The sequence below is a fragment of the Plasmodium inui genome (genome assembly GCF_000524495.1).
Source record: "Plasmodium inui San Antonio 1 unplaced genomic scaffold supercont1.15, whole genome shotgun sequence".
NCBI classification, from domain to species: Eukaryota; Apicomplexa; class Aconoidasida; order Haemosporida; family Plasmodiidae; genus Plasmodium; species Plasmodium inui.
The window spans coordinates 439,983-454,758 of NW_008481849.1; the positions used below are offsets into that span (position 1 = coordinate 439,983).

Sequence of the window (14,776 nt, forward strand, 5' to 3'; positions counted from 1 at the left end):
AAAAGGGGAAAAGGAAAATTCGAGCGCATATCAAGTCGTAAACCTTTGCCCGTCGGGTGGGGGGCAGAATCCCATAATTTGTCGCCCCATTTTGTTCCTAATTTGTCGCTCATTTGGCGCGCACCCCGTGAGGCGTAGTTTGACCATTTTATTAGTACAGGCCAACCGGAGCAGCTAGCGAGGAAGGAAGAGAAAACATGAAAATCTTCGTGTCCCCCGGGACAGTACTCAATTGGCCTCTCCATTTTCGCGTCAGGGGAGAAGCCGTGCGTAGGAATGAAAATAAAAGGAAAACTTCCTCATCCCAAGCTGGGGAAGCCAACTTGAGGGGAAGTTAAACATACAGCAGTACTTTTATCAAACTTTACGTGAACAGGCCAAAAATGCCTAAGGGGGATTCCAGGAAAAAGAGGCAGGGAAGTGATAGTAGCAGGGAAAAACACAGCAGAACAAAGGGGGCAAAACAGCGGAGAGAAAAATCCCCATTTGACTCTAGTGATGATGATGGAAGTAAAGGGGAAAGGACAAGAAGGAAAGGCGTAAGGAGTAGGTCTTCTTCCGATGAATCGGAAGAAGCGGAGAGGAAAATTGCCACATCACATAACAAAACTAAAAGAGACAAAATCAGAAGAATAAGTCAGAAAAAGAAATCACCACACCGTTTGGATGAACATTACACTAGTAGCAGCGCTGCATCTTCCCCAAGAAGAGGGAAGTCCAGTTCGGAAGGAAGAAAGAGTGGGAGGAAGAAGGAAAAAATGGACCACTCCAGGAGTATGGAGGAATACAGTAGCGTTGATTCAGAGGACAAGTCGTCCCAAGGGGTAAGCCCAAGCACCTCCGGTTCGAGCGCTGACTCGGCCTCCGTCAGTCGTGGAAGAGGCCGTAGAGGAAGAAGTCAGGAGAAGCGAAATGGAAAAATGGTGAGAGAAAAAAGGGTAGGGAATCGGCACAAAAGGGTAGAAGCGGAAGAAGTGGAAGAGGCCGAAGAAGCCGAGAGAGGTGTCGATCCAGATGAAGGCGAGTCCCAAGCCGGAGGTATCCGCAAAGACAGCCGCCACATCAGAGAAACGATGACTGAGACGAAGAAGGAGAAAATTAAGGGGAGAAATAAATCCAGCAGCGCTTCGTCAGAGGATTCTGATGAATGTGCGCCCCATGCGAAAAGAGGGAGGCAACTGAGGGAACACGATAGAGGAGGCAAAAGGGGTAGGCGCGCAAAGGATAAACACAAATCAAGTGATGAGGGACACCATAGGAAGGATGTTGATAAAGGAAAAGTGAAAAACGGGAATAGGAAAAGGAGGCGACATCATAGCAGCCGCAGTAGCGGAAGCAGCAGTAGCGATGCCGGGGGAAGATCTGAGGTGAAAAAACGTATTCGACCTAATGAGAGGCGAATCGATAAGAGAGAAAATAGGACAAGCGCGTCGGCCAGCTCGGGGGACACCGACGTGGGGCGCAGAATGACCAAGCGTGGCGAAACTAGTGACTCAAGGAGGAATAAAAAGAGGGATGGGAAGGACCACATGTCTCATGAGAGAAAGGAAAGACACAACGATAAGAAGCCCGAAAGGGGAAAAAGAAGAAGGGATGATCGGTCGATATCATCCAGCTCGGGAAGCATACCAAGAAAGGAAAGGCAAGATTCGTCGCGACGACGCAAAGAACGTGATGCTTCATCTGGCTCAGATGAGTCGCGGGGGAGCTGTCGCTCCGGGGACGGGACAAGCAGCAGCGGAGGCGCCTTGGACAGGAGAAAAAGGAAGAGGGTGAAAGGCACCCGGGCGAGGAGCGGCAGCAGCAGCGATGGTAAAAGCAAAAGCAGTGATAGCAGCCGTGGAAGCAGTAGCAGCAGTAGCGATGGCAGCTCGGTGAGCATCTCGGTGAGCAGCTCCGATGAAGGGAGGAAAGGGAAAAAGGGGTCCAAACCAGGTCGTAGGCTGACCCGCCAGGCGGAGAAACCGCGCAGCCTAGACGACACACACGACCCGGAGGTCCCGTTTGACCCCTTCGCGGAGGACCAGAACGGAAACCTTGAAATTAACGAGGAGCTAATCGAATACGCGAAGCAAAAAATCGCGAATGTGACGACTGAGGATATAGGAAGAGCAGGAGGAGTGTACATACCGCCCTTCAAGTTGGAGAGGCTGAAGAAGGAAATAACGAACAAGAACAGCGTCCTCTATCAGAAGCAAGAATGGCTCAAATTAAAAAAAAAAATTAACAACATAGTGAATAAGGTCAATGTGGATAACATAGGAGACGTATGTTACGAATTATTCGAATGCAATTTGATCCGAGGGAAGGGCATATTCAGTCGTGCAGTGATCCATGCGCAGCTAAGTTCCCCAGCATTTACTCACGTGTTTGCAGCTTTATTGTGCATCGTCAATTCAAAGTTTCCAACAATAGGGTTACTCACCATACAAAGAGTCATCCTACATTTTAGAAGGTCTTACAAAAGAAACGATAAAATAGTCTGTCTTAATAGTGTAAAATTTATTGCACATATGATTAACCAAAGAGTTCTTCACGAAATTGTGGGGCTTCAGCTATGCTCTATACTTCTACAAAACATAACGAATGATTCCGTACAGGTGTGTACATACTTTTTAGCAGAGGTTGGACAACTGTATATGAATATATGTCGCAAAGGAATCGATATCATTTTCGATCGGATAAAGGACATTATACAAGAGGGGAAGATTAACATAAAGACGCAATACGATATCGAGAAACTGTGGAATTATAGGAAGAATTATTTTCGTGATTTTCCTACCATCCTTGAAGATCTAGATCTCATTGATGAAGAGGAGAAAATCGTACACGAAATTGACCTTCTGGATGAGACTTTTGAGAATCAGGAAGAGCTCAACATCTTTAGGGAGGTGCCTCACGAGCAGTACGAGGAGGAGAATATCGAGTGGGACAATATTGCCAAGGAGTTGCTGCACGGAGATGCCTCTGGCGGGGGAAGAAACAGAAGGGACAAAAGCGATGGAAGTGCTGGAAGTGGTGGAAGCGACGGAAGAGATGGAAGCGATGGAAGAGACAGACACCAAAGAAGCGATGGAAGTGACCAGAGCAGCACGGACTCGGAAAACGACCAGGGCGGGGCGCCCTCCCACAGTGATAGCAGCGATGGAAGTGGCCGTGCTGCTGCTGATGATGATGCCGATGACGGAGACGACCAGCCCAAAGAAGAAATAACCGACATGACAGAGCAATACCTCATCAATCTCCGGAAAAACGTCTACCTATCCATCATGTCCTCCCTTAGCTTCGAAGAATGTGTCCACAAGTTACTAAAATTAAACATAAAAGAAGGATACGAAATAGAAATATGCAACATGCTGATCGACTGCTGCTGCATGGAGAAGACGTTCCAAAAGTTCTATGCCCTACAGGCAGAGAGGCTATGTAAGCTAAAAACTATTTATCAGGAAAATTTCCAAAAATGCTTCCAGAATTCGTATAGTACGGCCCATAGGTTGGAAACAGCCAAATTGAGAAACTGTGCAAAGTTATTTGCCCATTTACTCTACACAGATGCTGTTTCATGGAGCATTTTCGTCGACATAAAACTGTCTGAGGAAGACACTACATCGTCCACTAGAATTTTCCTCAAAATTCTGTTGCAGGAGTTGACTAACAATTTAGGCATGCAGGCATTTTATCACAAAATTCATCACCCTGCGATTTCGCCCTTCATGAGTGGTTTATTCCCGGCCGACAATGCTCAGGACATTCGCTTTTGCGTGAATTTTTTCACGGCCATCGGCTTGGGCGCCCTCACCTCTTCGATGCGGAAGTTGCTCCAGGGGTGAGCACTTCCGTAGTGAAGCATTTGCGCAGTGAAGCCGTTTCGTAGTAAAGCAGTTTCGAATGAAGCCGTTTCGTTCTCGTATCTGCATGCTTCTTAGCTGCATTATGCGCAACGGCTCAAACGGGGCACTACTCATTTGTGATCCTCCAAGTGGCGAAAAAACTTAGCTGGGTCCCTTTGGCCAAATTTCTTTGTGCTCCACCTAGTGTGTCACCAACCACACGCAGCACGCCTTTTTAGTTTTTCCCCGCAACAACTTCTTCACCAATTTTTTGTCATCTTAAGATACATTTGGCTTTTGTCTGGAGACGATTAGGGACGCCGCCTGCATCTGCGCGAGGGAGTACCCGCATGGGTGTGAGTCGTGTATTATATAGACTGCAGGGGGCACATTTGTGCCTACTTTTTTAGGTTCACCCTTCCCCTAGATCGGACGACAAACCCATTGGGAAAGATCCTCTTTTCATTTTTGACTCCATTCACCTACCATCAGGGCGTACTTACACGCCACGTCCTCCAGGGCGACATTCACTGCGGAAATTCGCGAAAACAGGGCTTCGTTTTTCTGTTCAATTTTTTGCAACCTCTCCAGGTGTAGCTCCGCTTCTGGGGGTGTGAAGCGGGGTCGAAAAAAAAAAATAAAATAAATAAAAATAAAATAAAGCAAAACAAAACAAAATAATCATACGGATGGCAAAACATGGTTCGAATTGTTGACCACGCGCGCGACGAAGAGACGGTTACTCCACCCACATGAATAAGAAGACTCATTCCGGAGGAGAAGCAGCCACCACAGACAGGCAGATAGACAGACAGGCAGATAGACAGACAGGCATATAGACGGCCACACACAATCTTACCCGACATTTTGTAGCTGTTTATATTTTCCTTTAGCTGCAGAATTTTCTGAACTTGCTGGCTGTAAGTTTTCATGAAATCCAAGTGAGACAAAATGATGTTCCGCTTGTACTCAAAGGTATTGTAAACATCGAGGATGCTGTTGCTGTGGATGTAGATGTAGAAGTCGTTGTCTGAGGGAGGGGAAGAAGTGGTACGGTCAGCTGGAAGCCAATTGGTAGGAGGTTTCTCCACAGTGTAAATGAGCGCGGGGAAGATGTATTTTCCACGTGTAAGGAATGCATGAATGGTGGGAAAGACGGAAAAGAGGCACGAGGGTAATCCCCATTGCTTGGCTTTTTTTTTTGCCCCCCTTTTAAGCATTACATTGGGCATAGATGTCTTGGAGGAACTCCTTCGCGATCTGCTGCAGAATCAACTTGATGGTGCAAATGTGGACGGCTACGCTGTTCTTGTGCCCGTGCTTCTTAATGAGTTCTATCATCTCGTCTTTGTGCGTGCCCAGGAGGTCTTCGGATGAGGAGAGAGAAAAAAAAAAAAAAACATATATATATATAACATTAACTTGGCGTACGCCCGTGCAACATGATGAGATTTTCTTCTGACTACGCGTAAACATGAGCGCAGGTATCCTAACCCGTCGGTACGTTTTCCAAACGGGACTTTATTTCATTGTAGTCCTCTTCGTCTTCTCTGCTTGGCTCAGCTCTCTGTCCCTCATCGTGACCGTGGTGGTCATGGCGGTCGTCATCATGGTGCTCATCACCGTCGTTATCATGAGGGCCATCAAAACTAACAATAGGTTTATTAAGATAGTCCTCCTCTCTCCCTTCGACTGTTTTTACGCCACTAGCAGATGATGAGCCATCTTTAGGAAGCCTTTTTGCGTCGCTTGCTTTTTCGTAAAATTTTATGCTACCTATAGCTTGTTCTATTCTGATCATCCTATTTGTGAGATTTTCTAAAAGGGTTTTTTTCTCTGCACAATTTAACTTCATTTTGGGCAGGATAAGAATAGCAGCTATATTGTCGTTTCTGTTTGGGGTCTTATACATTCAAAGGGAATCTTTCGAGTGTCCGTTAGGCAAAGGAGTCGTCCTTTTTGTTTTTTTTTTTTTTTTTACTCTGACACGAGTAGAGGCTAACAAACTGTTACTACGGGCGTGCACACATGTGTGCGTAGCTGGTATGTAAACATAACCCCTTCTGTGTTCTGTTTGTCGACATATTTCCTCGCAGTGGTAACGGTTAAAAGAAAAATCTGATTTGTCACTCCTGCTTATCCCCCATAAGTTGCTTCCTTAACAGCACGCTTGCATGTGCGTACACACCTGTAGTGCATGCACTTATGGGAACAACCACGGGAAGCCGCTCCATCGGAATGCAGAAAATTGCAAGGAAAATCACGAATGGGGGAAAATCCCAATTTTTTTCTTACCAATTCGCTTTATTTTCCCTAAAAGGGCAAAGCGGGGTATGCTGTAAGAATAACGCCACTCAGTTGGGGTGCAACGCGGATGTGACGCTTGGACAGAGCACGCGGGGGGAATCAAAGCGAAAAAAAAAAAAAATAATAATAATAATAAAAAAAGATAAAAAAAATAATGGTGAAAAAAAATTCATGTTGCTAACAAATTGGGTCAACTTTCACCCCAGCACACATTTTGTGCCATTTGGTTCCATTCGCATGAATGGCCCCTTTCAAGGATTGCAATTTTGCAACTTGGCAGTCTTGTCAATTTGCAGCTTTGTCAATTTGCAGTTTTGTCAATTTGCAGTTTTGTCAACTAGCAGGTTTGTCAACTAGCATCTTTGTAACCACAGAGCTTTGTCACCGTGCAGTTTTGTAACCCTTGTCTGTGCCGCTAAGCATGCACATTTTTATGCCCTCGCGCACTCGCGCCTTGCTCTGGTACACTCCTTTTTGCGTGAAGATTTCGCAGAGGGGCCTCCGCGAGACAAAAACTGCGCACTCGCGTGGGGAAGGAAGGTGTTCCCTTCAGAGTATCTGAGAGCCTCCCACCCTCTCCGCGTTAAGCATACGTGATTGCACGTGTCTGGAGACGCATATGTGTAGTCCAAGAAGAAGCCGCAGCTACGAAGAGGCAAATAGGCAGCGGCACGTATGTAGCTGGACAAGCGTAGCCGCAGTAGCATAGTCTCAATAACGTAGCCGCTAATCGCTTATCGCTAATCTGCGGGCCCCTGTTTGGGCTCACTTGGCAATATCGCACAGGTGTGCAGCGAAAAAAAACATGGCGGGAGGAACCCCCCCCAAAAAAAAAAAAAACTTAAAAGCAAGGAACATCGCCCAGTGCAAAGGAAGTCGGAAAAATGAAGCCAATCCGATGGAGACAAATTTTCTCGTAACGGAAAATAAGAAAAAGGGAAACTTGGAAAAGTACATATGCGGAAAGGTCTGGCTGTACAATAAAATAAATAGCCTATACGCAAATTGGAACATTTTTAAGATGAGCATCCAAAGGGGTGCTCATAGCGAGGAGAAGGGGAAGCATCCGATAATGACCATGATGAAGAAGAAGAGGGGCAAAGCGCAGCGCTACACACATGAACAAAAAAATCGTAAGAGAAAAAAAAGGACATTCGCTGACATTTCAAATGAAAAAAATGCAGACACGGAAAGGACGGAAGGAAAGAACCATCCAACGATGTTCCAACATTTGGAATTGTTAAAATCGCTACTCTGTATTTACCACTTTTACACGACGGATGAAAGTAATGGGGATATGGGGCTTCCCCCCGTGGGGGGCACACATGGGGCTTCTCCGTACAAGGGAACTGCCCTGGGGAAGGAGAAGAGTGGCACAGAAAATGGCGAAATTCAAAATGGCGGCATTCCAAGCTACAATTTTCAGGACAATGAAAAATACAACAAAAGTCTGAGTGAGATTTTCTCCTCCATTGTAAATGACAAATGTGGATTCTTCTTCGTATTCAATGCCATCTTTTTTACAAACTTAAAAAACTTTTACTACTTTGTAGACATAATAAACGTCTTAAATTATTTGGGGCATGGGAAGAGTATCACCCAGAGGGGTGGACCTATCGAGAAAGACATTTTAATATATGAGCAAATTGCGTCCTTCGTGGAAAACTGCTACTTCTGTCTGATAGATGACGTAGATAATAGCGGCAACTTCTGCGCTCTCGATCAAGGGTGTCCAATTGGGAAAAGTACAAACCTAACGCATGGAAGGAGAATTAACTCGGATAAGATGGAAAAGATAAAAAATAAGTTAAAGGCACTTAAAAGGGACAAGTCGCACGAAGAATTGCTATTCCTCTCTATGAATGAATGCAATAAAAAGATATTCCATCAGTTTAGTAAAATCCCCGATTTATTTTGCGACATGTCGGAGATTAGCGAATATAGCAGGAGTGACCCCACCAAGGAGGGACACTCTCCAAGTGATTATGCTCCGAGCGAAATTATTAATCCCCAGAGCAGCAATGACTTCAGCAAGGACAGCCTGGGAAGGAAAAACACTCTTTTACTATACAACCAAAGTGATTACGCTAAATCAGGAACATACGAAGATTTAAGAAGCGGTAGTCTGCACATTTTGAAAAACTCCGTTTCGATAAAGTCAGTGGGGCAATCATCCGGCGAGGGTCTCCACAAGAACAGCTGGGGCAGCCCCGCCAAGGGAGGCACTGAACCGAATGGAAAAATACCATCCATGGGCGGCTACCCCAATGAACAAACTTCCCAGCTTCTTAACCCAAATGAAAATGTGCAAAAGGGATACATAAAGAATTTTTTCGCCAACTTGTTTAAAAATGGACAAGGGGACAAGGATCCGAAAGGAACTGCACTTGCTGCTGGGGACGAAAGGAACATTCCTCCTGAAGGGGACCTACCCAAATTGGAGGTCAATGAGAAGACTTCAGATGGGATAAATGCAAATCTCCCAGAACCTGATAGCGAAGGGGAAATCCCAGAAAATAATAACATCCTTGAAATTAGAGAGAGCGAAAAGAAAACTCCTCACGTAGGAAGCGACATAAGGGGTGGGTGGGAAAATCACCCAGAGGGGGACGCACCCAAAAGTGAGGAAGCCGCAAGTGACGAATCGGAATGTGACGAATCCAGATGTGACGAAGGGGAGGCACAACAATCATCTGGCAGCCACTTAGAGGGAGGATGCTCCGCGGTTAGGGAGCCAAGCAAGGTGGCACCTCCGAGCGAGCAGTCTGGAGAACAAAGCTGCGCAAGCTCTTCTCTGTCTGAGTCGTCTGCAGAAAAGGAGCGGAGTAAGAGCGAGGGGGCGAATGGTCAACCGGCCGAAGTGGAAGACACCGCTGGAGAGAAAGAGGAAGGTGCCCAATTGGAACCCCCCAGTGAAGACAAAACTGAGCAAGACCCAAAGGCCATCCCTGGCATGACGGAAAAAAAGGACATTCAACAGAATGACGGAAAGGAGAATTACCACCATCCATATGACGGCGATAATGACGGAGGAGCGACGGAGGGGAGGTCCGTACAAGAAATTTTATCCCTCCCTCCGCAGACAGAAAGGAGTCAAGTGAACAAAACGGAGAATCACGACGGTGAAGAAGTGGCAGAGGCACTTGGGCGAGATTCACATGAACAGGGTCCACTCGAATGTAACGAAATGCGGGAAAATACAATTAAAGACAAAGTTAAGGATGATGGTAAAAAAGAGTCGGAAAGGATTAAAGAAGAAGAAAGCAGACCAGAAATATTTTCACAAAGTTTGAAGCAGGAAAGTGGACTCCATAAATGCAAAAGTGGGAATGAGGACAAATTAGTGGAAACTGCGGAGAGTGGAGTCTCCCCAGGACAGATGCAGAATGAGGGAGGTACAACGGAAGGGGGGCAATCGGGTAGTAGTAACCCCAATGGGGAGGCAGAGTTCAGCGCGCAGCGCGAAACTGGAATGGTTACCATAGAAGGTGAGGAAAACGGCGCTGCTATTGTAGCAGGGCAGGCAAAACACGAGGTGGACCCTCCAGATGAGTTCGACGAACGTAAGAGGGGGCATGATGGCGCGGAAAAGGCAAGAGCTGGTGAGTCTTCCAAGGGGGAAGCCGCCTCAAACGAGGGAGAAAACGCATACAATGAGGGAGAACACGCGTCCAGTGAAAGAGAAGTCGCTTCAAACGAGGAAGTCTCATCCAAGGAGGACCAAAAGGAGGAACATGGCTCCCCGGAACCACCCCAAAAAAAACAGCGCACAGACGGGGCGCAAAATGCGGATCTGAACGGTCTAGTGAGTCAGTCGGAAAAGGAGGACGATCCAAACACCCCAGAGGGTGACCACTCCGTTTCGAGTGATGAAGAGAGTGATGAAGCGAGTGATGAAGCGAGTGATGAAGCGAGTGATGAAGTGGGTAATCAAACGGATGACCAGCCGAATGACCAAGCGGATGACCAAACGGACCCCGAATCGAACCACCAATCCGACGACGATCAGATCGTTCACTTCCTCAAGTCTAACAGAGGCAATCCGGACAAGGGATGGTACGCGGAGTACCTGAAGAACCTGTTGCGGTGCGACAAAAAATGCACATTGGAAAATCACGCGCAGGAGAAAGACTTGTTCCTCAGGAAGGTGAAAAAATTAAGTAACCTGGTAAAGTACAAAAAGTTTAAAGAAAAGTACAGCAAGGAGTGGGAACAAAAAATAGCGCTATTCAAATGTGACAAATTGAGAAGAGCATATAAAATTTTCCTACTGATCATATTCTCCATCGTAAAAGAAATTAAAGAATTGAAAAAGGAGCTGAACGATATGAGTCAATTTGTTTTTATCAATTCGGGGATCGAAAATTATTTAAACGAAATTAATATCTCAACGGTGAGAATAAATAAGGGGAGCGGTGTAGGGGCAAATCGTTTCGACGATTACCACCTGGGGAGAGGCAGTTCCAGCGGCTTCAGCAGCGACAACGTGATAAATAGCTTCTTCCTGAGGAGAGAATTCCCAAGGGAAGACCCCGAAAAGGAAACAAATGGAGCAAAGAAGAAAAAAAAAAAATACATTTCCTATGTCCCATTGCAAAACTACCACATCTTATTCCAATCGATAAAAGAAATATTCAATGAACAAAATGCGCAAGACAAATTAGCAAACATTTCCTACTACATCGAGCTGGACAAATATATTCCTCACTACTGCAGCTTATTTTTTGGCCAATTCAAGATTAAGAAGCAAGACTTATCGCACATTCAGAGCTTATATAGCAACTCAGTACCCACTGTGCCCTGTGTAAACATGTTCATCGCCTGTTTGAATTATAACTATTCCAATGTACTTCAAAAAAAATTCGTTTTTCAATCCGAATTGAATAATAGTTACTTGGCTAACCTCCCCTGCGTATACTGTTGCGACGTTCAAGTTGTGAGGCATGTAGGTTTTTTAAAATTAAAAGACACATGCCAAAGGATTATTAAACAGAAGAAAATTCACCAACTCTTTGTCAATCATCTTTCGTCCTCCTTACTGGACGAATCGTATTTTCTTGTACCATTTTTTACTTCCTATGGAAAATTTTTAATCGTTATAAAAAGTAACAGGAATGACAATCCGGAGTCTTCTTCGACAGATGTTTTACAAAATAAGAACTGTATCACTTATGACATCCTTATTAACAGCTTTGTGTTCCCCAATGGAAGTAGCTTCCAAGCCATTGTTCACCTGTCTCATGTCTTCATAAACACCCTGCGTGATTTTTTCAAGACAAGGAATTCTGATGAGAACATCCCCGAGATTGCCTTCCTCAGCTTGCCCCACGTGGACAAGCAGCATCTTCTGTACCACGAGATTGAGTCCGCTGCCAACCACACGGACATCATCGTTAGTGTGCTATTCCTGCTCGAGTCCTTCTTCAAGTGAGTCAAGCGCCATGGCTTTTCCCTCGCCTGGTCCTTAGACCGTGTCTTGTTGCGCCATTGCACCCGTTTCTGTTTTCCTTGCACCATTTCCCGCTCAACTTATCGCCGCCTCTTCGCCCATCCCCCCCCGCAGCAACACGAAAAAGATGAAAGCCCCCGCGGAGTTCAACCAAGGACTGCGCTTCCTCTACATTATCAGGCTTCTCGAATTTTTCCACCAAAAAGGGAATGTATCAAGGCATCAATAGGGGAATGACAATTTGTGACATCCATATGCGTGTGCACGCTTTTTTTTTTTTTTTTTTCACGTCCTTTCCCATTGGCTCATTATTAAAAAATATTTCCCCAAAACCTTCGGGTCATTTTTGCAACACCTATTCTGAAGTGAGGACGATTACACAACAGCGGTGACTCCTGCCCCCCTGCTGAAGTTAACTCACGTGTGATCAACTCGTTTTAATGTTAAATTTGTTAACACGCGGTGATAAGTTTGTCCGGACGGGCATCCACCCTCCAGTTTATCGTATATCGGAATTGTCTTGTGATGTTTCGAAAAATAGCGGACGATGCTCCGTTTTTATTCTTGGAGAGAAGGCAAAAAGGTAAATCGTTTTGCTTGATGATAGTATTAAAAGGGGTTGTAATCAGTAGTTGTTGAGAAACAACAAAAACAAACAAGAAAATAAACAAGAAAATAAACAAAAAAATAAACAAACAAACAAAAAAACAAGCAAAGAAGCAAACAAAAAAACAAAAAAACAAACACTGGAGTGGAAGCTAACAGGAAGGAGTCCGATGGATAGGGACAAAATCAGGCGAGTTGCGCCACGTGCAACAACACAGAAGGGGGAAGAATCATGAAATAATAATGGGGCGTTTGCCACGGAACAAATTACACTATCAGATGAGAGCAACGCTCTTATTAAATGAAGTGGATGAATGACAGAAGAAAGGTGCGCGCCGTGTGCACATACGACGCGCGAGAGACAAATGGTACAATTTCGCTGCGGGGAAGACGATTCGACGGCTACACCTGTGCTGGACAACGCAGGTGTGTGTGTGGATGGAAGGGAGGGCAGCTGAACATCTGGAGGCCCGCACAACTAATTCGGAATATAGAAAGTGCCATATATTGGAAAGTGGTCACTGGGGTGATAAGTATAAAGACATCTGTAAGGAATAAGGCCCAACCACGATTTTATGATATGAATTGGCCTGTACTTCTTCTGAATGGCCGTCTGTGGTACGAGGGTCTCCACATCGGTGTCGTTATTTACCAATATGTAATCTAGCGTGTCCTTATTTTTAAAGGAGTAATCACGCTCCATATGCATGCAGTAGTCGTTCAGGTAAGAATCGAAAGTCGTCTGGAGTGACTTTTTCGTCACGGAGCTGTTTAAGCAACTACTGGACAGTACTCTATCAAAGAATAATTTATCTAGATGATACCTAATATTAAAATCGCCAACAAAAAAAAGGGGCTCCCTTTTTTTTATGTGAAGACTTGGTGTTCCATTATACACCCAATTACTCAACTCATTCAATTGCCTCCATCTGCAATTCTGCCAATAACTTCCATATCCTGCTTGCAAGTGGGTCGCTATCACATTCACTGGTTTCTTATTAAGACAAACTTTTACGTAAATGGCACCTTTTGTACAGAAAATCTCTGGAAATACAAAGTTACTATATATCAAGGCATGTTTGTGCATAAAAGGGTGCTTGGACAGAACCATTACACCTCCGTTTAGGAATTGATAGAATTTTGATTTTCCTGACACAGAATCGAAGCTTGGTACATTCTGCTGGTTGTTTTGTTCTTTGTTTTTTTTCTGATCTTTCCACTTTTTCCCTTTCAAATTTTCTGCACGGCTCACACTGCTAGAAGGGCTCATTATGGCCTTCCTGACGATATCGCAAAACTCGTTTGTGAAGGCTCCCTGAGCGTCGTTACTATCATCTGTGCTCACCTTACCATCACGGTTGCTGTTCTCAAAGTAGGCTGTGTTCCTCCTACTCCTGCCCTCGTTAATGCGCTCATCTACTTTCGCATGTGGGACCTTCCCGAGACCATCCTTCTTGCTCGCTTCCTTGGCGCTAGTGCAAATTCCTGTGACGAGTTCGGAATTTCCAGCCTTATGGGTTCCTTGGGTATCCAACGGATTGCTTGGCAGACTTCCCGACTTCTGGATAAGCTTGTCTGCGCCACCTGCCCCCCTGCGATTAACCCTCAGATTCTGCCTTTTCTCAGGGATAGCCATTCCGTCGTCCGTTTCACTGCACCGTGCTTTTTCGTCGCAGCTGGTACTTTCCCTTTTGGTGGCGTCATCCCCCCCGTAGCGTCTCCCGTTTCGTCGCTGGTTGGGTACCCCATTGCTATCCTCCACCGCCTTATAATTTTGACTGCTTGCCTTTCCTTCTATTTTGTTTTCCCTTTCAAGGCCGCAGTTGAGCGATAGAATGTAGTCCGAATCTCCCTCATTCTCCGTGTCGCAGGAATCCAGGTTCAGCGTCTCCTCTGCTTCCTCCTGGTCGCTACTGTTTGTGTCACTTGTGTTAAAGGATGACGTTTCCTGTTCCCTTCGGGTGGCTTCTCTTGAAGTGGTTACTCTTAATGTGGGAACTTCCAAGGGTTCCTCTTTGGGAGGCGGTGACTTCGTGCTGACGGCTTCACTGTTGAGGTCACTGGGGCCTGGGGCTCTCGCGCCAGCGGCCTTCTTGTTTGCAGTTCTCTCATTGGTACTGGTGCCCGAAATTCCGTCTTCTTCGACCTCCACGATGGAGGTGCTTCCCCTCCCAGACTCCTGACACTTGGTGCCAATCACAGCAGTATGGTATGGAAATTTATCCTTCATCTTTCCTTTGGTAAGCATGTCATAACAGTTCTTTGTGAACACTTCGTTTAGGACAAGGATATCTATGTTGTGCAGATCGTCCAGGGAGCATATGTAGTCAATTATCGCATCTTGTCTCTTCGATAAATTTAACCGATGGTCCAAAGGAATGGGTAGCATCTGGACATTGTACGACATAATAGTTAGTTTTGTCTTTGTAGGGGCCTCTAAGTTATCCATTTTTTTTTTTTTTTACAAGAACAAAATTGAATTGGTAACTATACTTATGTGTTCACTGCAAAGTGGAATTAGGAATTCAAGGCGACTTTTTGGTTTATGATTCCCAACTGGTCGTCCTTTGAATGGGTAGCGGTG

The 14,776-nt window shown here is 45.4% G+C and overlaps 4 protein-coding genes across 4 annotated transcripts; 2 read left to right on the forward strand and 2 right to left on the reverse strand.

Moving 5' to 3' along the window:
• Nucleotides 1-383: 383 nt before the first annotated feature.
• C922_03564 (hypothetical protein) lies at nucleotides 384-3,830 on the forward strand (the record flags this gene model as incomplete). The annotated part of the gene is made up of 1 exon (XM_008819156.1): nucleotides 384-3,830. One exon carries the CDS (start codon nucleotides 384-386, stop codon nucleotides 3,828-3,830), a length of 3,447 nt encoding a protein of 1,148 aa, XP_008817378.1.
• A 279-nt stretch (nucleotides 3,831-4,109) lies between these two features.
• On the reverse strand, nucleotides 4,110-5,685 carry C922_03565 (hypothetical protein; the record flags this gene model as incomplete). The annotated part of the gene is made up of 5 exons (XM_008819157.1): nucleotides 4,110-4,160; nucleotides 4,317-4,435; nucleotides 4,690-4,860; nucleotides 5,054-5,197; nucleotides 5,325-5,685. The coding sequence occupies 5 exons, from the start codon at nucleotides 5,683-5,685 to the stop codon at nucleotides 4,110-4,112; spliced, it is 846 nt and encodes a 281-aa protein (XP_008817379.1).
• A 1,257-nt stretch (nucleotides 5,686-6,942) lies between these two features.
• On the forward strand, nucleotides 6,943-11,815 carry C922_03566 (hypothetical protein; the record flags this gene model as incomplete). Its single annotated transcript, XM_008819158.1, has 2 exons — nucleotides 6,943-11,564; nucleotides 11,701-11,815. The coding sequence occupies 2 exons, from the start codon at nucleotides 6,943-6,945 to the stop codon at nucleotides 11,813-11,815; spliced, it is 4,737 nt and encodes a 1,578-aa protein (XP_008817380.1).
• Nucleotides 11,816-12,670: 855 nt separating this feature from the next.
• On the reverse strand, nucleotides 12,671-14,641 carry C922_03567 (hypothetical protein; the record flags this gene model as incomplete). Its single annotated transcript, XM_008819159.1, has 1 exon — nucleotides 12,671-14,641. The coding sequence occupies one exon, from the start codon at nucleotides 14,639-14,641 to the stop codon at nucleotides 12,671-12,673; it is 1,971 nt and encodes a 656-aa protein (XP_008817381.1).
• Nucleotides 14,642-14,776: the final 135 nt, after the last annotated feature.